Raw genomic sequence first — 24,903 nt, 5'->3', positions numbered from 1 at the left:
TGACATGTTTGTCTTATGAAGCGAGATTCAACAGTTTAGGTCTATATTTTCTGGAGTTTAAACAAATGAGAGGAGTCCAATTGATCTATGTACGATTGACAAAGTAGACAGCATGTAGAAAGAGAGGTGATAATTTTAGGATAAGGTGTAGCAGATTTAAAATTAAGATGAGAAATTACTTCTCAAGGATCATGAATTCATTAGGTAAAAACAATGACAGCAGATGCTGGAAACCAGATTCTGGATTAGTGGTGCTGGAAGAGCACAGCGGTTCAGGCAGTATCCAAGTAGCTTCGAAATCGACGTTTCGGGCAAAAGCCCTTCATCAGGAATAAAGGCAGTGAGCCTGAAGCGTGGAGAGATAAGCTAGAGGAGGGTGGGGGTGGGGAGAAAGTAGCATAGAGTTTCAGGGCAGAGGAAGGGCTTTTGCCCGAAACGACGATCATGAATTCACTACCCTAGTGTGAGGTGGATGCTGGGACATTGTGTAAATTTAAGGAGGTGTTTGACAGACTTTTAATTTGGAATGGATGAAAGGGTTAAAGAGAATGGGCAGGTAGTTGGAGTTGAGGCCAAGTTGAGATCAGCCATGATTGTACTGAATGCTAGAGCAGAATCGATTATTATGCAAAGAATTCCACAGATTTACAACCCTCTGAGAAGAAACAAATTCCCTTTTATCTTTAGAACATAGAACATAGAAAAATACAGCACAGTACAGGCTCTTCAGCCCTCGATGTTGCGCCGACCGAAGCCTACCTAACCTACACTAGCCCAATAACCTCCATATGCTTGTCCAATGCCCGCTTAAATGACCATAAAGAGGGAGAGTCCACCACTGCTACTGGCAGGGCATTCCATGAACTCACAACCCGCTGAGTAAAAAATCTACCCCTAACATCTGTCCTATACCTACCACCCCTTAATTTAAAGCTGTGTCCCCTAGTAACAGCTGACTCCATACGCGGAAAAAGGTTCTCACTGTCAACCCTATCTAAACCCCTAATCATCTTGTACACCTCTATCAAATCTCCCCTAAACCTTCTTTTCTCCAATGAGAAAAGTCCCAAGTGCCTCAGCCTTTCCTCATATGATCTTCCTACCATGCCAGGCAACATCCTCGTAAACCTCCTCTGCACTCGTTCCAATGCCTCCACATCCTTTCTGTAGTATGGCGACCAAAACTGCACAATACTCCAGATGAGACCGCACCAGAGTCTTATACAACTGCAACATGACCTCAGGACTCCGGAACTCAATTCCTCTACCAATAAAGCCCAGTACACCATATGCCTTCTTCACAGCACTATTTACCTGGGTGGCAACTTTCAAAGATCTGTGGACATGGACACCAAGATCCCTCTGCTCATCCACACTACCAAGTAGTCTACCATTAGCCCAGTAATCCATCTTCTTGTTACTCCTACCAAAGTTTTAAATGTGCAGCCCCTTATTCTGAGATGATGCCCTCTGGTCCTAGAATCTCCCACACAGCCTTTCTGCACATACCCTGTCAAGTCCTCTAATTACTTTCTAATTCAGTGGCTTACCATGCTTTTTAGAACACATTTAGGAGTTAAACTGATATGCATCACAGCAGGTAAGGATGGTAGGGATTTCCTACCCTGAAGGAAGTTAGTGAACTTTTTTTTAAAAGAAAACAATCATGGTGATTATTAATGGTGCTATCATTAGATTATAGAGTTTATTTATTAAACTTTTGAAATTCCACCAGCTACTGTGATGAGATTTGAATCTGTGCTTCCAGCTCAGCCTCTGGATTCCTAGTTCACTGATATTACCACCTCCACCATCTCCAGCATCCAGCCGTAAAACATAATGGAGAGCCTGAGAAAAGATTATCTTGCCGCGATGGGTAAAAATGATTTCTTTTAAAGTCTCCTCTTAGGTTTTCTCGAGGAAGACATAGGAGGCAAATATTTTTACACAGAGGGTGGTTAGAGTGTGGAATGAACTTGCTGAGGATGTAGTGGAAACAGGTACAATTACAATGTTTAGAATACACTTGGATGGATAGATGAATAGGAAAGATTTGGAGGGAAATGGGCCAGGAGCAGACAGTTCGGGCTAGTTTAGTTTGGGATTATGTTCGGCATAGACTGGTGGCACCAAATGGTCTGCTTCCATACTAAATGACTCTATGTCTATCTTTTAAACTTTCAGAGGCTCCTTTTAGTTTTCTTTTCATTAACTCCTTTGTTAGGTGTTGGTGTAGCATTACCTTCTGGATTTTTAAATATCATTCAAGAGATGTAGGTGTTGCTGGTTGGTGCAGTATGTATTGCTCATCCTTAGTTGCCTTGGAGAAGGTGATGGTGAGTTGTCTTTGTGGCAAATGGGGATTTGGACACTCACTCAAGCAAATTGTAAGACTCCAACAATATCCTCAATGGTCATCACCATTCCTTCAAACATGAAGTCACAAAAAAAGCATTCATTTTCAGACACCGCAGTATTTAAAGTGGCATGAGCTTACAGGCATAAATTAATTTAAAAAATGCTTCTCTGAAAAAACCTAATACACCGGAACACAACGCGTCACCATAAATCTGCTTTCCGCAGACTGGTAAGGTCACAGCTTAAATAGATGGATGTTTCTCTATAACACAGTATGAAAGAGGCTTTGAGATGTGAAAGCACATAAGTTTAAATCTTTTATGAAATAAAACTATTCAGTGTAAAATTCCATAGTAATGTTTACACATTGCACTACCTTGGCCCTTTTCCCCCATTCTCCCTTTCCCCCATTCTCCCTTTCCCCCTCTCTTTCCCCACAACCCCCACAACCTCTGTTGATTTTCAAGACTTACTACACCTCTTGTCTTTCCGGCCCCAGCATATTCGACCACTGGTACTGGGAATGTTCTGAGGTCTGTAGTGTTGTGCTGGTTGTGGTAGCCCCTTTCCATGCACAGCTTTTAGCTGCTTTGAGCTAGTCCCTCAGCTTGATGTAGAAGAAGGAGCTCAATACTCAATCTTGTTACACTTGAAAGATTTTGAAAAAGTAGGTGGAGATTTGTTTAGAAACATTTGCAAGAAATAATTCTGTGGTTACAAGATGTATATTTGGCAATACTTCATTGAGTTAGCTTGTGATATTGATGCTGAAAGGTTTGTCAAATAAAGCCTAAATGCTTCAAGTTTCAAGTGCTTTTTTAAAAAATTTTGAAAGCATTTTCACCTTAATGTTAAATGAATGGGGCACATTGTTGCAGTTCACATTTTAGATTTTGTTTTTATGTGACCTGGAGGTGTGCTGATTTATTTTAAATTTGTTCATGGAATATCGGCTACCTGTTTGAGCCACTGCAAGTGCTGGTGCTGTGGGGACACCGATAGAGATATCAGGGAGGGAGTTTAATGATTATGACCCGGTAACTAAGAAGAAACAGTGAAATAGTACCAAGACCCTCTCCTTGCAGGTGGTAGTGGCTGTGGGTTTGGAAAATGCTGTCAGAGGGCTTTGGTAATCTTCTGCATTGCATCTTGTGGATGGCGCAGACTGCTGCTATTGAGTGTTGGTGGTGGAGGGAGTGGATGCCTGTAGATGTGGCACCAATCAAGCCAGCTGTTTTGTCCTGGATCCTGGATGATGTCAAGCTTCTTGAGTGTTGTTGGAACTGTACCCATGGAGGCAAGAGGAAAGTATTCCATCACACTCCTGACCTGTGCCAATTTGTCCAATGGGCTGGATTGGACTCAAAGGTACATCTTAGAAGCCAGTTCTAGAGCTGCATCCAACATTCTGTTGGTCAGGTTAGAGAAGTCGGTTGTTTGTTTCTGAGCCACAAGAACCCTTCCCATTTGCCTGTTATTTTATGCAAAGAATAATTTTCTTTGAGAATTATTTGCAGCTGCTTTGAGATGTTTGTGATGTTTCTTGGTATGAATGAATGAGTTGGCTTTATTCAATCATTGTTGTCACTGGACTGTAGGATTGCCAGCAATTGACTTCATCCTGTGCAGTACAATATGATCATTTCCAGTTAGCCTGAGTCTGTGCTAGCTGTCTCACAGGGATATTTAATTAATTCAACTCCTCCACTCCTTCGTCTGTAGACCTTTTAAATATCTAATTTGAAAATTTATCCCTGAGGTCCTCAACCAAGAAGATTCAGTGTCTGCCTTAGAGTTTGCAACTCCTCCCTAGTGTTGATTTGGAGATGCCGGTGTTGGACTGGGGTAAACAAAGTTAAAAATCACACAACACCAGGTTATAGTCCAACAATTAAACCTGTTGGACTATAACCTGGTGTTGTGTGATTTTTAACTTTGTACCACCCTAGTGTGTGGGAGAAGGATCCAAGGGATTTGCTGATAGTTTCGCCAATTTCTCTCTACTTCCTATACATTCTTGACATTTACAAGTGGATGATATCATGGGCTGGAGTTTTGCCAGGATCAGGGCGGTGGAAGAGAAACTGAGTGGACTGCTTGCTCCAGACCATACTGTCTTGGCAAGTCTAATCAAGTGTCATATTGCTCATTTGTGGACGTTTGATAGGATGGCAATTAGAAATTGGCAATGGGACTGTATGCGCAATCAGGGTTGTAGGCAAGGATACCTTGAGTCAGTCACTGCTGCAGGTTTAAATGACTGCTTTTCTGAGTATTTCCTTTCTTTAAATGGAAGGTTTCAGTTAAAAAGCTCAAAAATGAACTTTAGGAAAACCATGCATTCCACCTTCACCAGCAAGATCCACCTCTGCATTCAGACATGGTAGAAGGCATTTCTTTCTGACTGTATGCCACCTTGACATTTTAAAATGTCATTTTTAAAACATTCCCAAACACTTTCACAGTTGACATTCAGTAAATGGAGTGAACCATGGAAGATTGCTGAGAATAATTTGTTAGCAAGATTGACAGCAGATTTCCATGTCTGCTCAAGCACTAAGAAGGAGACTGGAGTGATGATTTGCTATTACTCACCCAACTGTGACAATGATGGGTTTTGAGAGATGTGCTTTGTCCTGGTTTCTTTTAGAGAAAGATTGGGTGTAAGGTGATCTGCAGTCTATGATAAGATAAATTTGAGGCTTTGGGGTTTTTTTTATATATAGTTGGAACAATAGGAGCAGCCTGAATGTGTGTGGTCAAACTCCCACCCATAGAACCAGGGATTTTTTTTAATTTTTAGTTTTCAGCAGCAGTTGCTGTTGGGGTCTTGAAGAAGTGGAAGCTATTTTTTTCAATCTTTCAATTACAGCCAAAAGCTGGGGGTGCTCTTCCTGGGCTGCTGGATTGAATGTGAGACAAATCTATTTTCTGAATTTGCATTTGCCAAGGGTGTGTTTATGGGATGTTACTATATTGGAGCAGTTAATTAATAATAGTTACTGTATCTATTGTTCTGTTAAGTTTTCCAATAGAGTTACATTATTCCAAGGTCATCTTTATTTTGTTGTATTTTACCTGTTGAATTTCATCTGGCCCACAGCATCTGACATTTGCCTTTAAAATAAGAAAACTGGGTTTAGGCTAACGACTTAGTATGTTTTGAGAGGGGTCTGGTCTAGTTCACAAAGCAACGTCACCGACTATATGATTGCGTGGATGTTTAATATATTTGGAGAAGGAGTAGGCTACTCAACACTTCACGCCTGCCTGCTATTCAATAAGATCATGCTGATCTGTATGTAAGTGCGCTCGCTGAGCTTGAAGGTTTGTTTTCAGACATTTCGTCACCATATTACGCAGCATCATAAGTGAAAGTTTCTACAGAAGCATTGGTGGTATGTTCCACCTTTCTATTTACAGACCTTGGTTTCTTAAGATGGGTATGTCATTGCTGGTTCTTCTTTTTCTTTTCAAGGGAAGGTAAATAGGATCTAAATCCATGTGTTTATTGATGGAGTTCCAGGATAGAATGCCTTACCTCTAAGAATTCTTGTGCGTGTCTTTATTTTGCCTGTCCGAGGATGTGTGTGTTGTTCCAGTCAAAGTGGTGTCCTCCTTTGTCTGTACGTATAGAAACTAGTGAGAGTGGGTCGTGTCTTTTGGTGGCCTGTTGGCCCTCATGTGTCCTGGTGGCAAGTTTCCTGCTTGTTTGTCCGATTGTATATTTTTTTACAGTTTTTGCATGATATCTTGTAAATAACATTAGTTTTGCTGGTGGTATCTAATCCTTTAGATTCATTAGTCGCTGTTTACGTTTGTTGGTAGGTTTGTGGGCTACCATGATGCCAAGGGGTCTGAATCGTCTGGAAGTCATTTCTGACATGTCTTTGATGTAAGGTAATGTGGTTATAGTTTTTTTGGTTGCGTTCTGTCTGCTTGTTTGGGTTTGTTCTTGAGGAATTGGCAGATTGTGTACCCGTTTTTCTTGAAACATTGTATCGATATTTTTCTTCTGCTTTTTTTGTAGTTCTTGGGTGCTGCAGTGTGATGTAGTCGTTGAAACAATGTCATGATGCAGCTCTCTTTGTGGGTGTTGGGGGGAGATTGCTTCTGAAGTTAAGTATTTGATCTGTGTTTGATGTTTTTCTATAAACTCTGGTTTGAAATTCTCCGTTAACTGTACGTTCAACTGTCATGACTAGGAATGGGAGTCTATTGTCCTTCTCCTCCTCTTTTATGAAGTTTATGCCTGTCAGGATATTGTTGATGGTGTTGTATGTTTCCTCTAATTTGTTCCACTTTATGATCACAAAGCATTTACACATAGCATTTCCAAAGCTTGGGTTGGATAGATGGGAGGGCAGCTTGTTCATGTCGCTGCATTACTGCTTCTGCTCTGAGCCCTGATATTGGTAATCCCATAGGTGTTCTGTTGACTTGTTTGTAGGTCTTGTTATTGAATGTGAAGTGAGTGGTGAGGCACAGGTCCACTAGCTTAACCATGTTGTTCTTATTGATGAAGTTGGTGCTGTCTGGTGTTTTATGGTCCTGGTTTTCCTAGTAGTGATGCCAGTGTTTCTTTTGCCAGGTTGATGTTAATTGATTCATTTAGATCCGATCTACCTACCTTTTAAAAAGAAAATAAAAACTGGAAATGACATCACTGACCTTAACAAACCAAGACCTGTAAATAGAGAGGCAGGACATATCACCAGCGCTTCACTGATGATGTTACCTAGAATGGTGGTGAAATGTCTGAAAAAAAAACCTTCAAGCTCAGCAAGCTAACTTCTATACTTCTCATCAACCTGAGCTACAAACTTCTCAAAAATCACTGTCATGCTGATCTGTTCAGTCTTCAACTCTTTTTTTCATGCCAGCTGTCCTAGCTCTTACGTTTTTGAAATATTGGCAAATATTTACCTCCTTTTAAAATGTCTCTCGTGATGTAGTCTCCACAGCTCTCTAGGACAGAGAATTCCAGACATTCACTGGCCTCTGGGTGAAGAAATTCCTTTGTGTTATGGGTTGCGGTCCTCCCAATTTGTGACCACAAATCCAGCCCCATGTATCAGCACACTTTATTATTTGAAAGAAACAAATAAATAGCTAGCATTGAACAATGCATTCTGGGAAGAGAGCTTGAGAAAAAAGTCTATCTGAATAGATGATGAAGAAAGATGTCAGAGAGTACACACACCATGACAGGGGCGAAGATGATTAGATACAATTGGATGAATCCAAGCTGAACATTTAATTCTCTCAGCCTAGTATAAATACCTCCCTATTTCTCCCTTTTTTTAGCTTCGACAAAGAGTCAGTTAGAGTCGTAACGTGAGCTCTTTTCTCTCCTTACAGATGCTGCCAGACCTGCTGAGATTTTCCAGCATTTTCTCTTTTGGTTTCAGATTCCAGCATCCACAGTAATTTGCTTTTATTTTGAACATTTCATGGCTGAGTTTGCCGATAAGAAGGCAGCCAGAGTGTAAACGTATCGAGGGAAGAAGTGGAGAAGCCTTGTATAGCAAATGGTGGTCTAGTGTGTTAGAGATGTACACAAAGGGAGAGACCATTGCATATTTGGAAATGTCAAACATAACTCTACAATTTGACACAATATTGCTCAGGCAGAAACTAATTTCACAAGAAGCAAGTAGAGCATCTATCATTTTATCTTTTTTATGAGTTTATGATACTCCCTGTCCCCTATTCTTGCATCCTTTACTAACATTTGGATCTTTTAGAAGACTGAGCAAATTGCTTATGAAATTCTAATACTTCTCGTCTTCCAAATTTTTACCTCTGATGTCATTGACACTTCTTTCATTTCTTTAGGGAAGAAATTACGTTCCATTGAAGGAATGCAGTAGTGTTCCAATTGTGTAAACTCCAAACTCACAGATTTTCCAGAAACAGTAGGATTGCCAGCTTCCATATCTAGTTTCATCTTGGGCTTTCTTCATCAGTGGTCAGTTCTCTATTTTCTAAGATCTTGTAACTGAAGAAGCTGTACCTGGGTACCTTTGGACCTAAGGTGGTGCTGTAAGTGGCGGTATATAAATGTTTCACTGTACTCATTTAAGCATATGTGCTAATAAAGTTAATTCTAAACTCAGTCGAGGCAGCATTTTAGCCAGTCTATTTCCTATACAGTGGGCATCCATTCGCTGCCCAGTACTGCACAACTGGACTCTGCCACCAATACGTTCATCACTGAGCTAAAACATCTTTTAACCATACAATGCTGTTTCTTTAATCTGTATCTTCACCTTGCCTGATAATTCCTCAGTTTCATGTTTGGCTTTGAAACTATTATTGCACTTGGGACAGTTCATGACATAATGGTACTTTGAATTGCATCTGAAACATCACCTGACCACATGTTGAGTGTTTGTGGGGTTGATTCTCTTAGTGTAAGGACCAAACTCTCTTTGCTTCTGATAATTCTGAGAAGTCTTTCTGACGTTGTTTCTTTTAGTTACAAATCTCCTTTCATTCTGTTGCCTGGCACATGTTGATGGTTAACATTCCATCCTCCATTTTCTGATTTATATAATTGGTTGCCCCTTTGTGCCACAAATGCTGCTGGGAAGGAATGGTTTCCTAGAAAATTTTTAGTGCTTCTGATATTTGTCCTAATGGTTTATGTTAGAGTGTGTAATCTGTGTACTGTGTATTTATTGGCAAATTTAACTCTCTTGTCAAAACTAGAAATCTGTCTATACTTAATACTTTGACACAGTCCAGTAATTTTAAATGAAAGCAAAGTTTAGAGGTTTCCAAATGAAATTTCTGCAGTCTTGCAGAAACTGCTGAATTCCATGAAGTACTCTTCTAAAATACTACCCGTAGTCTTTCTAAATTTGTAAGAATCTCGTCACTTTTCCTAAGCACTTAATAGATTATCTTTCCTGATAAATTTATTAGTGAAAATTAATAATTAAATTTTAATCTGTGTTCAAGTCATTAGGTTCCAGCTGTCCACCAACCATCCCCCCCCCCCCCAAGGTCATCCTAAGGTCATCCTTCCCTTTCTCTTTGGTAGAGAAGTAACCAAGGCCCACATTTAACTTCATTCTTCCACTGATCACAACGCTCATTTTGGAAAACAAGCGTGAATAATCATACCCCCAAAAATGTTACACTTTAACTCCTCCATCCTTTGCTACTTATCTTGTCTTATTCTGCAAGATAGCTGAATTTAAATAGAATTCAGGACTGTATTTATATCACAGAGCTTTATTTCCATTAGCCACATTTCAAAGCACACTACATTGATTATTCACTTCCCATATTTGTACAGCCAAGTCACACTCCGTTAACTTTATTAATATATCTATCACCTGTTCCTTCATTCCATAAAGGTCTTGAACATCCTTTAGACCATATTAAAGTATAACATGCAAATGCGAGTACTCGTTTATAAATCTAATGCTATTTAAAAACCAAGCCATGCAGTTTACACTTTCTTAGCCATGTCCCATCTTGGAGCTCTGTCTAAGGGAATGCTACTTTTCCCAAAAGTGCAGAGTAGCCTGACACCTTCTCATTGTTCAATGTGGGACTATCACATACAGGAAAGTCTTCAAACAGTTGAAAACCTTCCGTTTCATTCAGAACCATCCAAAGTGAAGAAAACACAAACAAAAACTGTATTTGCCTCTGGGAGTAGATAGTGACTGCTTCCATTTCAAGTAGCAACAGATTTATAGTCGATTCACCTAGCTCACATCTACTGGGAACCGGCTGTCAGTTAATTTCTGTCTGGCTTCCAATGCCTGATACTGCACTGCTGTATAATACCGAAGATGATCTTTGACCTGCTTGATATTCTCATTTTCCTCAAGACTGCTGCATCTGTCTCAGCTCTTCAGAGCAATGTTCCATCGCCACTCTGAGAGCCCGTAAATATCATTGTCTATGCCAACACATTCATTTCTAATTAGCAAGTTTTGAGAGGATTTGTAGCTCAGGTTGAGGTTCTGGATGTAGGTTTGCTCACTGAGCTGGAAGGTTCATTTCCAGACGTTTCGTCACCCTACTAGGTAACATCTTCAGTGGGTCTTCGGGCAAAGCACTGCTGATAATTCCTTCTTTCTATTTAATATATATCAGCAGTGCTTCGCCCGGAGGCCCATTGAATATGTTACCTAGTAGGGTGATGAAACGTCTGGAAATGAACCTTACAGTTTAGCGAGCAAACCTACATTCATTTCTAATTCTTCCAGCCTCTGTTGCACGTGGAGCTCAAAGGTCTGTTCAGCAACTGAAGAAGTTGGATGGAATGTAGCTTTGGAGTCCATCACTTCTCCTGTTTTCCTGCTAAGATTATGAGGCACGTGCTGTCTGAACTGTATGGCACAGCCATTCTTATTTCCCTGTAACCAGTAAAGTCACAGTAGTTCCATGGGATCATATGGCTGCTCTCTCATAAGAGGGGGTGATGACTGGTGGTGGTTTAACTTGAGAGTCACCATGCTCTTCATAATGTGCATAGTGCACCATGTATCGAGACAGTGAGGACTCTGACAAGAAGGGCCATGGAATGCCTCTACATGGACCTTTTGACTAAGGGACCTTCTATCAATGAATAAAGCACAAACCATGACACTTAACAATAATACACTGATACATTCAATGAATGTAGATAGGTCTCCCGTTGCTCATTAACGAGATTCTAATCCCACCATTCGACACTTCCCTCTATATCGAGAATCTTATTTCTGCTGATCTCTCATTACTTTCCCAAGAAACTTGCTAACACCCACATCGTTCATGGCTTCAGAAGCATCGAAGAGCTGTTGGAATCTGAGCAAAAGATAGCAGATATTGCTGTCTCAGCTCCTTTGCCTGAAGAAGAGAATGAATTTCTTCCAAGATGCTCCGGATGCGAGAGGCTCGCTATTGTGCGCTAAACGCTGCCAGTATCTGAGGCAGGGTTGAAGGAACCTGACCCATGCTTAAACGCTCCAGGAGAAACTAGAAGAAAAAAACCGTCTATGTCCTCAGACTCTGAGGGGAAGGGTTGTCAGCTAAGTGGACCTCATAAAATATGAGTTCCCTGATTGGGGCTGTTAATCCAGTCCTGTCAAGGAGCTCTGGCTGGTAGATAAAAAGAGGAGTGTCAGACATTTTGATACTCAGCTGGCTCTGAGGGAGCTGGACTAGTGTCACAGGCTTTCTAAATGTAAATAAAGGGTGACTTGGTGATTGGATACCAACCTCAACCCCATTTGTAACAAAGGCAAATGCCTTAATTCCTGTAATTGCTGCATCCCCTACTGTTTGTTTTTTTTTGTGTATGATATGGGTGATCTAGGAGCTCTGGCCAGAATTGATGAGCCTCAGAGGAAATCTCTCCATTTATAATCATACCTTGTACAATGGATGGTTGTTTTGGTTTTTTGAGGTCAATCATTTCAGGACATCTCTGCAAGAGTTCCTCAGGAAATGCCTTAATTCCAACCATGACCATTCCTGCATCACGAGGTCAGAGGTGGGAATGCTCACTGTTGATTGCATAATTTCAGCATAATTCCCAACTCCTCAGATACTGAAACTGTCGGTGTTCAAATGCACCTATACTTGGACAATATCCAGGTATGGTTATCACTTGACCACATGGTGTTCATGGTGCGCAAGTGTTAAATAATGACCATCTCCACCAAGAGAGAATATAATCATCCCACCCTTGAAATTCAATGGCACAATCATCCGTGAATCCCCACTCTGTCAACATTCAGGGGTTACAGTTGGCTAGAAACTAAACTGCTAGTCATATAAATACTCTGGCTACAAGAGCAGGTCAGAGGCAAGCAATTCTGCAGTGCCTAATCTGCATCCTAACTCCTCGAAATCTTATCCACCATTCACAAGGCACATGTCAAGGGTGTAATGGAGCATTCACTCAATATCATCAATCCATATTAAAGCAGCACGCTTCATTGGCACCATATCTACATTCACTCCCATCACTACTGGTGCATATTGGCAACAATGTTTACAATCTACAGATTCCACTGCAACAACTCAGTGAGGCTCCTGCAAACTCTACCACCTAGAAGGACAAGGGCATCAGATGCATGCAAACATCATCATCTTCAAGTTTCCTTCCAAGTCACACAGCATCAAGACTTGAAAATATATCATAGTTCCTTCACAGTCGCTTGGTCAAAATCTTGGAACCTCATTTTTAATGAGCATTGTAGGTATACCTACAGCACATGGACTGCAATAGATCAAGTAGATAGTTTACTACCAACGTCTCAAGGGCAATTAGGGATGAGCAGTAAATGCTAGGCCAGCTCGTGATATTCACATACCATGAATAGTAAAAATAAAACCCAAAAGGACAATTGCTACAGTTGCACTCTCCTTAAATAATGTTCCTTTTTTTTTATTCTTCATATCAAAATGGACAACCTCACTTTTCACCACATTATTTTCCATTTAACAAAGTTTGGCTCATTTTTTTTCACCTGTCCAAATTCTGTTGCAGTTTCCTTGTTTTTTTTTAAAATAAATAGTTTGTTCAACTACATCCTTATTGGGAAATTCTCCTTTCTACTCTTCATAATAAACCAATACATGATTTATAAACATCTAGCGGAGCACAATGACATAAAATATCAAAATATTTATGAAAACATCAAATCTAAGTCGAAATGTAATTTTTGGGGTGCTGATATACCCAGCAGATATTTTTATCCCCCTCCACACAACTTGCTTTCTACCTTAATGAAACAAATTCAGCAAATTTGGTATCTATTGTAAATAGTTGAGGCCCCAGCACAGTTTCCTGCAGCAGTCTACTAGTAACAGTTGGTCAAGCTGAAAATGCTATCTCTCCGCTTCCTGTTAATCAATCCTCTATTTATGCCAATAAATCAACCATAACACAATATGCTGTCTCCAGTATTGACCTTTGGCCTCTAATTGCCAGTTCAGGAAAAATCATAGAGTGACTGTTCTCCATGCAGTATGGAGTAAGGACTCCCATTTGACCCTGTCCTTTGGGTCCTGACGCAACTCCAAATCCTGCTCCCAGAATTATTTGCAGTCCTCCAAATGTGCTCTTCATGTTTACCATAATTTCTTTGCTTTTGATTCTGTCTACCTCCGTATAGATCCCAGTACTTTGTTTTACTTTAATGGTCTCATTAACATGTGTAACAACATTTATTGATTGTACCTGTTGCTCCAAATCTCTCTCATGTTCTAGTCAGTTTAGGCATTTACTTTCAAGGAATACTTTCAAGGACTTCCTCATTCTTTAATTCTGAGCAAAATGTTTTTTTTTGCCAACTGCTTGCCCATTCTGAATGCTCAATGATGTCTTCTGGCATTTTGTTGCAATCATCCACTGTCTTAGCTTTCCTTCCCAATTTGGAGTAATTTGCAAGTTTGAAACATTACTTCTGATTTTCAAGTCAAATTGTTTATGTAAGTATTGATCTGCCAAGTGCCTGATGCTAATGTGTCAAACACAACTTCTCATCATTTGTCAATTGAGAAACATTTCTCTCTCTCTCTCTCTCTTTCCTGTTAGTTATCCATTCAGCAACTCTCATCCATTGACTCATCACATTCTATCCCCAAGTCAATATCTAAATTAAAAAAAATTAAGCAATGGGGAAAGGGCAGGATTTTGGTATTAAACATTTCTATCAAAGTGCTGACAAGGGCAGGCTGTGCTCCTTCTGCACTGCAAGGTACGGTAATCCTGTAATTATTTTGTGATCTGAAACCTCTGTAAACCAACCCAAAAGTAATTATTTGGCCTTAAATATGATTTATAATGATATCACTGTAGTATATACTTTTTTTTTGTATTTCAGAGTGGTGAACTTGCTCGGAAAAGTGTACTACTTAAACAGAAAGATCTGATAACTTCATACTATGTGGATGTGAGAACCCTGTATGATGTGATGAAAAGGGGTTTGGTTATATCGAGTAAGTATTGTCTAATATTCTGTTCTTTGCACAATTGGATATTAACCATTATCCAATTAGAGCATGCAGTAGAGGAAATAGCAAATTTGATAGACAACCAATTGGACACTGCAAGTAACAATCTACAGTATACTAGTGAGGGCTAGGAGGATAATGTGTGCCAGATTTGATGGGATGGTGAGAACAAGGAGAATGAGCAGCTAATTTTCATTATTGTGATTAATTTGAGTTGGTGAAACTGTAAAATCTGGCTTCAATTTGGTGACCTTGTTATTTGAACTAAATTTATCCCTTTCTTTTGACCATGAAAGCTTATGTTGTAGTCAAACACCACGGCTGTTCACACACATCTAGTTTTGCTGCTCATCACAAGATCCAGTCATATCTCCACCTTTGCAGACATGGAAATGAAGTGCTTTAATGTGTACACATTTTGATTCTCTTGCTTCCTTCCTAATCAAACGGTTAGGTCCTTAATATCTTTGCAATTGCTCTCACCAAGTAACACAGGTGTCACCCCCCCTGTAACCGTTTCAGTGCATTTTTCCTTGCTAGGTTCTTTACATCCTTCCTGAATTGTGGATTGCCACCTTACTGCGGTGGAGTGGTTTGAGTGTTCATTGATCCTGAAGGTGATGCTATCAGGAGTTCTCAACTTTTGGCAGGGCCAGCCATGACTGTAAGGTTGGAGGGGAGAACCAGAAGAAGTGCAATCCAAACAAAACCTTAATGGCGATCCAGATGTGGAAGATATTCATGTGATATCATGGATGCAGTGCAGAGATCTCCAGTTGTCAAGATTTTCCCTTGTCACTGGAACTGGATCTACCTTCTCTCAAGGACGGTGTGTCTGCCGAGGTGCGACAGCCTTGCTGTATCGATAGATGTCCCATATAACGTGCCTGACTAGAGGAATTCAAGTCCACCTCAACGTAGAATGCAAGCCCTCCGGTGATCAATGGGAGGTAATGGGGATAGGAATGAGAAATCTGAAAGTCCCTTGCTTTGGTCCGGCACATACGTGACTCAGTCATTTTGCTCTCAACATAGGAACAGGAGCATGTTTCAGCAGCTTTCCAAACAACTGAGCAGCCCTCTTCGGGATCCATACAGCTCACCCCATAAGCAGAAGATGCTAGAAAAGGTGCCCCAAACGTAATTTGTCCATCACCACCCTGGCTGGTAAACCCTATCCAGAGGCTCAGCTACCTGCAGTCTCTAAACCAAAGTCAGACTCAATCTCAGAACCTGGAGTGTAGGAACCCTCATCGATAACCAGCAAAAAATGGTCCTGATTGAAGAACTGCCCTTGTTGCCTGTGAACTCAGGCACTTCACCATTGAGATTGCTGCTCTCCGGGAGACCTGAAGGTGAAGAGCCTCTGCAGAGGGAAACCTGAGGATCAACCCAGGAAGCACAGATTTGGATATGCCACTGAGATTGAACACATCAACTGACTCTCGGTGTTCCCTTTTGGCATCAGCAATTGCCTAATGACTCTTCATCCGCAACCTGCCAAGAATCAGCAGGCAATGGTCATGGGTGCCTAATCTCAAACCCTTGAGGTGATAGTTGATACCAAAGAAGGTTTCGATTATAGGACCGAACACAGCAATATTCCTAATGAAATTAAAATCATCATCCTTGGAGAATTCAATACTAGGGTTGGAAGGCACTCCTGATTCTGGAAAGGAACCATTGGAAAAGGAGGAGTTGGGAATTGCCCCACTCCTCAAATGTGCAGAACACACACTATTCCACAAAAAGACAAATTCAAGACCTATTGGAGGCATCCACGATCAAAGCAGTGGCACATGATCAGCTGTGTCATCATTTGACCGAAGACCAATAGGCTGTTCTCATTACCCAGATAATGACCAGTGTAGAAGACTGCTGGACAGATCACTGGCTCATCTGCTCCTCTATGTCCATCACGAGCTGAAGATGAAGAAACAAAGAGGGGAGGGAGGAGTTGACCAGAGTTGATTGGGACCCTAGCAGGGAAGATGGTGGAGCAGCAGTGGCAGGAGTTTCTGAGGGTAATTTTGGAGCCCCAGCAGAAATTCATCCCAAGGACGATGAAACATACTAAGGGGAGGATAAAGGTAACCATGGATGACAAGGGACGTAAGAGTCAATGTAAAAGAAAAGGCAAACAATCTGGTAAAGATTAGTGGGAGGCCAGAGAATTTGGAAACCTTTAAATGCCAGCAGAATATTACTATGAAAGCAGAAAAGTAGGGAGATGATGAAATATGGGAGTAAGCTAGATAATAATATAAGAAAAGGTTGTAAGAGTTATTTTTATATGTCTAAAAAGCAAGAGAAAACAAGAGTGGGCATTGGATCTCTGGAAGGTGAGGCTGGAGATGCAGTGATGGCGAACAAAGAAATGGCAAAGAAACTGAATAGGTACCAAAAGCATACCCAAACTTTGAGAGAATTCGAGGTGATTGTAGTGGCTGTCACTAAGGAGAAGGTGCTGGGGAAGCTGAAAGGTCTGAAGGTGGATAAATCACCCAGACTGGATGGACTATACCCTCGAGTTCTGAAAGAGACAGCTGTGGAGATTGCAGAGACAGCTTTCAGAAATCTCTAGAGTCGAGGAGAGTCCCAGAAGAATGGAAAATGGCTAATGTAACACCTCTGTTTATGAAGGGAGGGAAGCAGAAGACGAGAAACTATTGACCAGTTAACCTGACTTTGATCATCCCTGTATGATTTTAAGAGTCCATAATTAAGGATGACATTGTGGAGCACTTGAAGTGCATGAAAAATAGTGGAGTCAGCACGGCTTCATTAAGGGGTGGTCATGCCTGAAAAATCTGTTAGAGTTCTTTGAGGAGGTAATCAAATGTTTAGACATAGGAAAGCCAATAGATGTGATTTACTTGGATCTCCAGAAGACCTTTAACAAGGTGCCACACAGGAGGTTGCTAAATAAGATAAGAGATCAAGGTATTAGAGGCAAAGTACTGGCATGGATAGAGGATTGACTGACTGACTGGCAGAAGGCAGAGAGGAGGGATAAAGGGGTCTTTTTCAGGAATGCAGCCAGTTCCACAATGTTGGAACCACAACTGTTTGTCTTGCATTAATTATCTGAGCAAAGGAGTTGAAGGCATTTTTGCTAAGATTGCAGAAAACACAAAGATAAGTGGCTGGGCAGGTAGTGTTCAGGAAGAGGGGAGGCTGCAGAAGGACTTGGACATGCTTGGCAAGCGAGCATAGAAATGGCGGATTTAATACAAAGTGGCAAAATGTGAGGATATGCACTTTGGTAGGAAGAGTAGAGACTTAGACTATTTTCTAAATGTGGACGGCTTCAGAAATCTGAACTGCAAAGGGACTTGGGAGTTCAGGATTCTCTTAAGGTTAACATGCAGGTTCAGTTGGCAGTTAAAAAGGCAAATGCAATGCTGGCATTCAGTTCAAGAAGGCTATAAAACAAGAGCAGAGGTGTACTGCTGAGGCTGTATAAGGCTCTAGTCAGAGCACATTTGGAATCTTGAGAGCAGTTTTGGGCCCCATATCTAAGGAAAGATGAGTTGTCTTTGAAGTGGTCCAGAAGAGATTTACAAGAGTAATCCCGGAATGAAGGACTTGTCATGTTATGAGCAGTTGAGAACTCTGGATCTGTACTAAAGCTTAGAAGGATGAAGGGTGATCTGATTGGAACTTGCAGAATTTAAGAGACTTGGACATAGTGGATGAGGAGAAGATTTTTCCACTACTAGCAGAAACTAGAATCTGAGGGTACAACCTCAGAGTGAAGGGATAACCCTTTTGAACTGAGATGAAAAGGAATTTATTCATGCGGAGGATTGAATCTGTGGATCTCATTGCCATAGTTGGCTGTGGAGGCCAAGTATTTAAGACCGAGGTAGATTCTTTATGAGGAAGAGGTTCAAGGGTTACAGGAAGAAGGCAGGAGAATGGGATTGGGAAACATATCAGCCACAATCAAATGGTGGAGCAGACTCAATGAGTTGAATAGCCTAATTCTGCTCCTATATTTTATGTTCTAAACAGTTTAGCAAAGAGCCAAACAGACCAGCAAATTTCCAACAATGTCTTCACCATAATCTCCGAAGAGATCATCTTAACGGATTGGAGGAAATTGAGACAAAGCTAAAGACAGCCATCATCTCTCACTAGAAGAAACCATCAGCTAGAAGACCAGGAAACACAAAGCCTGTTTCGGCAAGAATGACCATGTCATCCAAGACCTGACCAGGAAGAAGAGGAAAGCTTTATGTGCCTGACAAAATGACACTACCAGCGAGGCAAGGATCAGAAGTCATCAGACAGTAAAGGCTGAGTTACAAAGAAGAACAAAGGAAATAAAGAATCAGTGGTGGTCTGAGAAGGCTCGAGTAAGCAAATCCATGCTGACAAGCACGACACCCAGGCTTACTTCAGTGCCACCAAAGCAACATAAGAACTAACACCCTTGGCCTCAAGCCAGTGCGGAATAAGGATGGCATCCTTTTCAGAGACAGTAAACATCATCCTCTAATGGAGAGAGCACTTCAAAGAATGCATAAACTGACTATGATGTGTTTGAGGTTGGCAATTGCAAGGCTGAGTGTTCTGCAAGGCTCAGTGTTTGGACCACAGCTTTTCACTTTATGCATTTAACGATGTAGATGAAGGAACTGAGGGCATTCTGGCTAAGTTTGCAGATGATACAAAGATTGGTAAAGGGGCACGTAGCATTGAGGAGGTGGGGCGGCTGTAGAAGGATTTGGACAGATTAGGAGAGTGGGTAAAGAAGTGGCTGATGGAGTAGAAAGTGAGAAAGTCTGAGGTCATGTACTTTGGTTAGAAGAATGGAGTCTCGGGCTAGTTTCTAAATGGGGAGAAAATTCAGAAGCCTGAAGTGCAAAGAGACTTGGGAGTTCTAGTCCAGGATTCTCTCAGACTTCCAGGTGAGACAATAATTAGGAAGGCAAATGCAATCATGGCATTTATTTTGAGATGCTTTAAACATAAAAGCAGGGATGTACTTCTGAGGCCCTATAAGGCACTGGTCAGATCACATCTGGAGGACAGAGGAACCTCGATTATCTGAAGACAATGGGCGGACAGTTTTGTCGAGCAGATAATTGACGATTCAGATAATTGATTTGACCTTAAACAAAGAATGCAGTACCGCATGTAATTGCGTTAAACAGCATGTTTCGAGTCTTTATTTCATTCATTCGCTAAAATTTCGTACAAACACTGACTATCGCTTAAAAATTCTTGATGTTTTACAAGTCAGATCACTTTTTGTGTACTTGTACAGTAAATAAAATTCATTGAAGTGAAGGTCAGTGATTATTTTTGAAGAAAATATCCAGCCACTATTGCTTAAGATGATGCTGTCTATTTTTTTGCGAATGATAACATTTAGCAAAGATGCATCAACTTAATGGCATCGACTTTGACTTCGTATCATTCCATGAAAAATTGCAAACTGTCGATAGCTTTGTTAATGGGGTCTGAAGAAAATTTTGGTTTCTGATTTTCCTTACCATCCACAGCATCCATACTTTCCCACTGTTCTTCTTTGACTATGTTGACTATCTGATCGTTGCTGAATATCTCTATTCTGATGTTATTGTCACAGTTCACTCAAGCATCGATCTCGGCCTCTACAAAGTCTCCTAATCCCAGCTGTCTGCAGCTTTCGATGTCAGTGGTTAGCCTTTGATCTGGATGGGTGTCCTCTTCACTGTCATGGCGACCAACACGCAAGCCATTGTATCAACACTCTGCGATTGTCGATGGCTTGATGCAGTTCCAATCATGAACAAAGCGTCCTTGACCGTGAATGTCTTCATAATTTCTTGCACTCATTTCTCTGCATTGTCTTCACCCAGTACGGCATGCAACATGTTACGGCGATATTTTTTCATTGTTGTGATGATTTCTCAATCGAGTGGCTATAACCTTGAAGTGGTTTTGGTGGTAATAACAAACACTTGATAGCTCCATCTGCTGATTCTAACTGGCTGCCTTTCACAGTGTGTGCCCCCGTGTTGTCAACAAGCAGAAGGGTGCATTGCTCGAGTCCAGCGCTTGCCAAATGTGACCTGACAGCAGGTACAAAATCTTCATGGAACCAGGATGAAAAACTGGACGTATCATCCATGCTTATTTTGTGTTTTGTACTTCACGGGAAATGAGTTCCTGTCACAGTTCTTGAAGCAATCTTGATTAGCATATTGCCCGATACAGACAAGCGGCAATTTGAGTGCTGGTGGCGTTGACACAAGGGAAGATTGTGATGTGATCCTTCTGCACTTCATGTCCCGATGCCTGCTTTTCTGTGGTGGATTCAAGTGTTTTGTTCGGCAGTGCACACCAAAACAATCCACTTTCATCATTGTTGTACAATTGCTCATTTCACCAGTGTCTATGTCATCCTGAAGTCTACCATTATCCTTATTCCTTAGTATAGTTCTGAATTTTGCAAAGTTGGACCATGTACTCTTTCTGCCCAAGTCTTGGTCATTAGCCCCAAACCAAAATATTGAGTGACTTAACAGCAATGAGCATTTGCTGTCCAGTTTGTTGGAAGTCCTATTCTCGTGATGCAATTTTTTTGTTTCCTCTTTCTCTTTCCCCTCCCAGCCCACTCCCTTCATTTTCAGCTCACTCTGTCGTTCTCTTCATTTTGAAGAATGTGCTGTTGAATTCCGACAAGAACTAGGTATGGAGTCTTCAATGTTACAACTGATGTGAAATGGTGATGACCTCCACTTACAACTGGGGGCACAAAATTATAGTAATCACAAACGATCAAAAGGGAGATTGGGAGATGTTTGTTTTCAAAGAGGTTTATAACAAAGAATTCCACATTCTATCATTGAAGCAAAATTCTTGACTTTTTTTTTGGAAGAGAAACTAAGCTTATTAGTTGGAAAGTTTGGATATTTTAAAGGAATGCTGAGCACATTATAGGGTGGATGAGACAAGAAGTGAGGTATGTGGTGGAAGCTGGGAGAAAAAGCTGTGAACTTAATGGGCTGCATGTCTTCATTGTCAATTGTAATATTCAATTGTTTTATCCCTGTCATCATCGTTTGCTTCTAATACCAAAGCTACAGATTTGTCATTTGAAAAGATAATCCATGATTTGTATCACAGATCCTCTGATGTCTGTTTACATGCTCTTGTCAAATTGAGTTAGCATGTGGAAGTGTATGTGTTGGGAAAACACAACTTGGCCTTAAAATTAACATACAATAAGAAGTTACATTAATATAGCATTTTCGTATAGTAAAACACACCAGACTGGTTATCACTCAGACATTCTGCTTTTGCAAAAGCGATCTAGATGGATCATTTAGCTTATCACCTTTAAATCCCTGTGAATTATTTTTAATCAACTTGTCCCATCAAAGTGTATTATAATGTTTCAAACTGAGAATTGATGTTTGCTTTTTGATCTTTGCTTTGAAGGTAATGGTCCTTGTTTGGGGTCAAGGAGCCCAAATCAGCCTTACGAGTGGATATCCTACCGAGAAGTAAGTAATTTTTGTTCTTTTATTCTGTGAGGATATTAATAGATATTAGGGCGGCATGGTGGCACATTGGTTAGCACTGCTGCCTCACAGCGCCAGAGATCCGGGTTCAATTCCCGCCTCAGGCGACTGACTGTGTGGAGTTTGCTCATTCTCCCCGTGTCTGCATGGGTTTCCTCCGGGTGCTCCGGTTTCCTCCCACAGTCCAAAGGTGTGTAGGTCAGGTGAATTGGCCATGCTAAATTGCCCATAGTGTTAGCTGAAGGGGTACGAGTGGGTTGCGCTTCGGTGGGTCGGTGTGGGCTTGTTGGGCCGAAGGGCCTGTTTCCACACTGTAAGTAATCTAATCTAATCTAAACTCTCTGTAATCCAAGGTCTGAAAACTTTAATAGGTAAGTTAGGGCCAGGTATTGCTTGGCCTAAAAGGTTTGAGGAAACCTGTTGACTGTGGGGCATATTTTCCCCTTACAGGGTAACTGAACCCAAAATGTTAACGCTGACCTCTGTCCATAGATGCTGCCACACCAGCTGATCCTTTCCCACAATTTTTTTTTGGAAATTGAATTGGAGCTGTTTGTTGATCCATCAGAAGTTTTTGACAGGAATAACCAATCGTATACTGGATTGTTTTAAAATCATAAACTGATTCTCCTTTTGTGACTGTCTGCTACTGAACATCTGAAGTAGTTTCTTTCTGAATCAGTCCTAAACTGGAGTAAGATTACTTACAGTATGGAAACAGGCCCTTCGGCCCAACAAGTCCACACCACCCCGCCGAAGCGCAACCCACCCATACCCCTACATCTACCCCTTAACTCTGGAATTAGTTTCTCAAACACTCCTAGCACTCTTGCCTCTAGAGTTTCCTAAAGATCTATCCTTGGCCCTTCAATGCCATCAGAAAATGTGGAGTCAAAATTAATGTGTACTTTAATAAAACGTTACTAAATGAAGGTTAATCTTGATGGTATTCGGCAAGAATTTTCAAAAGCTGGTTGGGCGCAGATGTTTGCAGATAAAAGGACAGCTGGAAGATGGGGGAAGCCTTCAGAAATAGGATAACGAGAGTCCAGAGACAGTATATTCCTGTTAGAGTGAAAGGAAAGGCTGGTGGGTGTAGGGAATGCTGGATGACTAGAGAAATTCAGGGTTTGGTGAATAAAAAAGGGAAGCACATATCAGGTATACACAGGAGAAATCGAGTCAATCCTTAGAGGAATATAAAAGCAGTAGGATTATATTTAAGAGGGAGATCAGGAGGGCAAAAAGCGAACATGAGATAGCTTTGGCAAATGGGGTTAAGGAGAATCCAAAGGATACAAATACATTAAGGACAAAAGAATAACTAGGAAGAGAATAGGGCCCCTCAAAGATCAGCAAAGCAGCCTATGTGTGGAGCTGCAAGAGATGGGGGGGAGGATACTAAATGAATATTTTGCATCAGTGTTTACTGTGGAGAAGGACATGAAAAATATAAAATGTGGGGAATTGGATGGTGACATCTTGAAAAATGTACCATATTACAGAGAAGGAAGTGTTGGATGTCTTGAAACACATAAAAGTGGATAAATCCCCAGGATCTGATCGAGTGTACTCTAGAATTCTGTGGGAAGGTAAGGAAGTGATTACTGGGCCCATTGCTGAGATATTTGTATCATTGATAGTCACAGGTGAGGTGCCGGAAGAATGGAGGATGGCTAATGTGGTACCACTCTTTTAAGAAAGATGGTAAAGTAAAGCCAGGGAACTACAGACCGGTGGACCTGACATCGGTCATGGGAATTGTTGGAGGGAATCCCGAGGGACAGAATATACATGTATTTGGCAAGGCAAGGACTAATTAGAGATAGTCAGCATGGCTTTGTGCATGGGAAATCACGTATCACGAACTTGATTGAGTTATTTGAAGAAGTAACAAAGAGAATTGATGGGGACAGAGCAGTAGATGTGATCAATATCGACTTCAGTAAGGTGTTTGACAAGGTTTCCTCATGGGAAACTGGTTAGGAAGATTGATCTCATGGAATAAAGGGAGAACTAGCCATTTGGATACAGAATTGGCTTAACTGTAGAAGACAGTTGAGGTGGTGATGGAGGATTGCTTTTCAGACTGGAGGCCTGTGACCAGTGGAGTACCTCAAGGATTGGTGCTGGATCCACTACTTTTTGTCATTTATATAAATAATTTGGATGTGAGCATGAGGTATAGTTTGTAAGTTTGTAGATGACACCAAAATTGGAGGTGTAGTGGACAATGAAGAAGGTTACCTCAGATTACAACGGGATCTTGATCAGATGGGCCAATGAGCTGAGGAGTGGCAGATGGAGTTTAATTTAGATAAATGTGAGGTGCTGCATTTTGGGGAAGCAAATCTTAGCAGGACTTATACACTTAATGGTACGGTCCTGGGGAGTCTGAGACCTTGGAGTGCAGGTTCATAGCTCCTTGAAATTGGAGTTGCAGTTAGGTATGATAGTGAAGAAGGCACTTGTTATGCTTTCTTCTATTGGTGAGAGTATTGAGTACAGGAGTTGGGAGGCGTTGTGGCTGTACAGAACATTGGTTAGGCCACTTTTGGAATATAGCATGCACTTCTGGTCTCCTTCCTATTGGAAGGATGTTGTGAAACTTGAAAGGGTTCAGAAAAGATTTACAAGGATGTTGCCAGGGTTGGAGGATTTGAGCTGAAGGGAGAGGTTGAATAAGCTGAGGCTGTATTCATTGGAGCATTGTAGGCTGAGGGGTGACCTCCTAAATCATGAGGGGCCTGGATAGGATCACAGATAAAGTCTTTTCCTGAGGTGGAGGAATCCAGAACTAGAGGGTGTAGATTTAGGGTGAGAGGGGAACGATAATAAAAGGGACCTAAGGGGCAATGTTTTTCATGCAGAGGGTGGTGTGTGTATGGAATGAGCAGCCAGAGGAAGTGGCGGAGGCTGGTACTATTGCAGCATTTAAAAGGCATCTGGATGGGTATATGAATAGGAAGGGTTTAGAGGGATATGGGCCAAATGCTGGCAAATGGGACTAAATTAGGTTAGGATATCTGGTTGGCATGATTGACTTAGACTGAAG

At 41.2% G+C, this 24,903-nt stretch overlaps 1 protein-coding gene across 4 annotated transcripts in view; it reads left to right on the top strand.

Annotated features, from left to right (window-relative positions):
• The window catches only part of LOC140495913 (long-chain-fatty-acid--CoA ligase 1-like), a 168,258-nt gene that overhangs the window by 92,119 nt on the left and 51,236 nt on the right, over nucleotides 1-24,903 (top strand). For all 4 annotated transcript variants that reach the window (XM_072595220.1, XM_072595238.1, XM_072595228.1 and 1 more), the window contains 2 exons: nucleotides 14,199-14,313; nucleotides 21,766-21,830. In XM_072595220.1, coding sequence (XP_072451321.1) covers nucleotides 14,199-14,313; nucleotides 21,766-21,830 — 180 coding nt within the window. The remainder of the gene's footprint in view (nucleotides 1-14,198; nucleotides 14,314-21,765; nucleotides 21,831-24,903) is intronic.

Source organism: Chiloscyllium punctatum, chromosome 2 (genome assembly GCF_047496795.1).
Source record: "Chiloscyllium punctatum isolate Juve2018m chromosome 2, sChiPun1.3, whole genome shotgun sequence".
Classification (NCBI taxonomy): Eukaryota; Metazoa; Chordata; class Chondrichthyes; order Orectolobiformes; family Hemiscylliidae; genus Chiloscyllium; species Chiloscyllium punctatum.
This window is presented reverse-complemented; position numbering and strand designations above follow the sequence as displayed.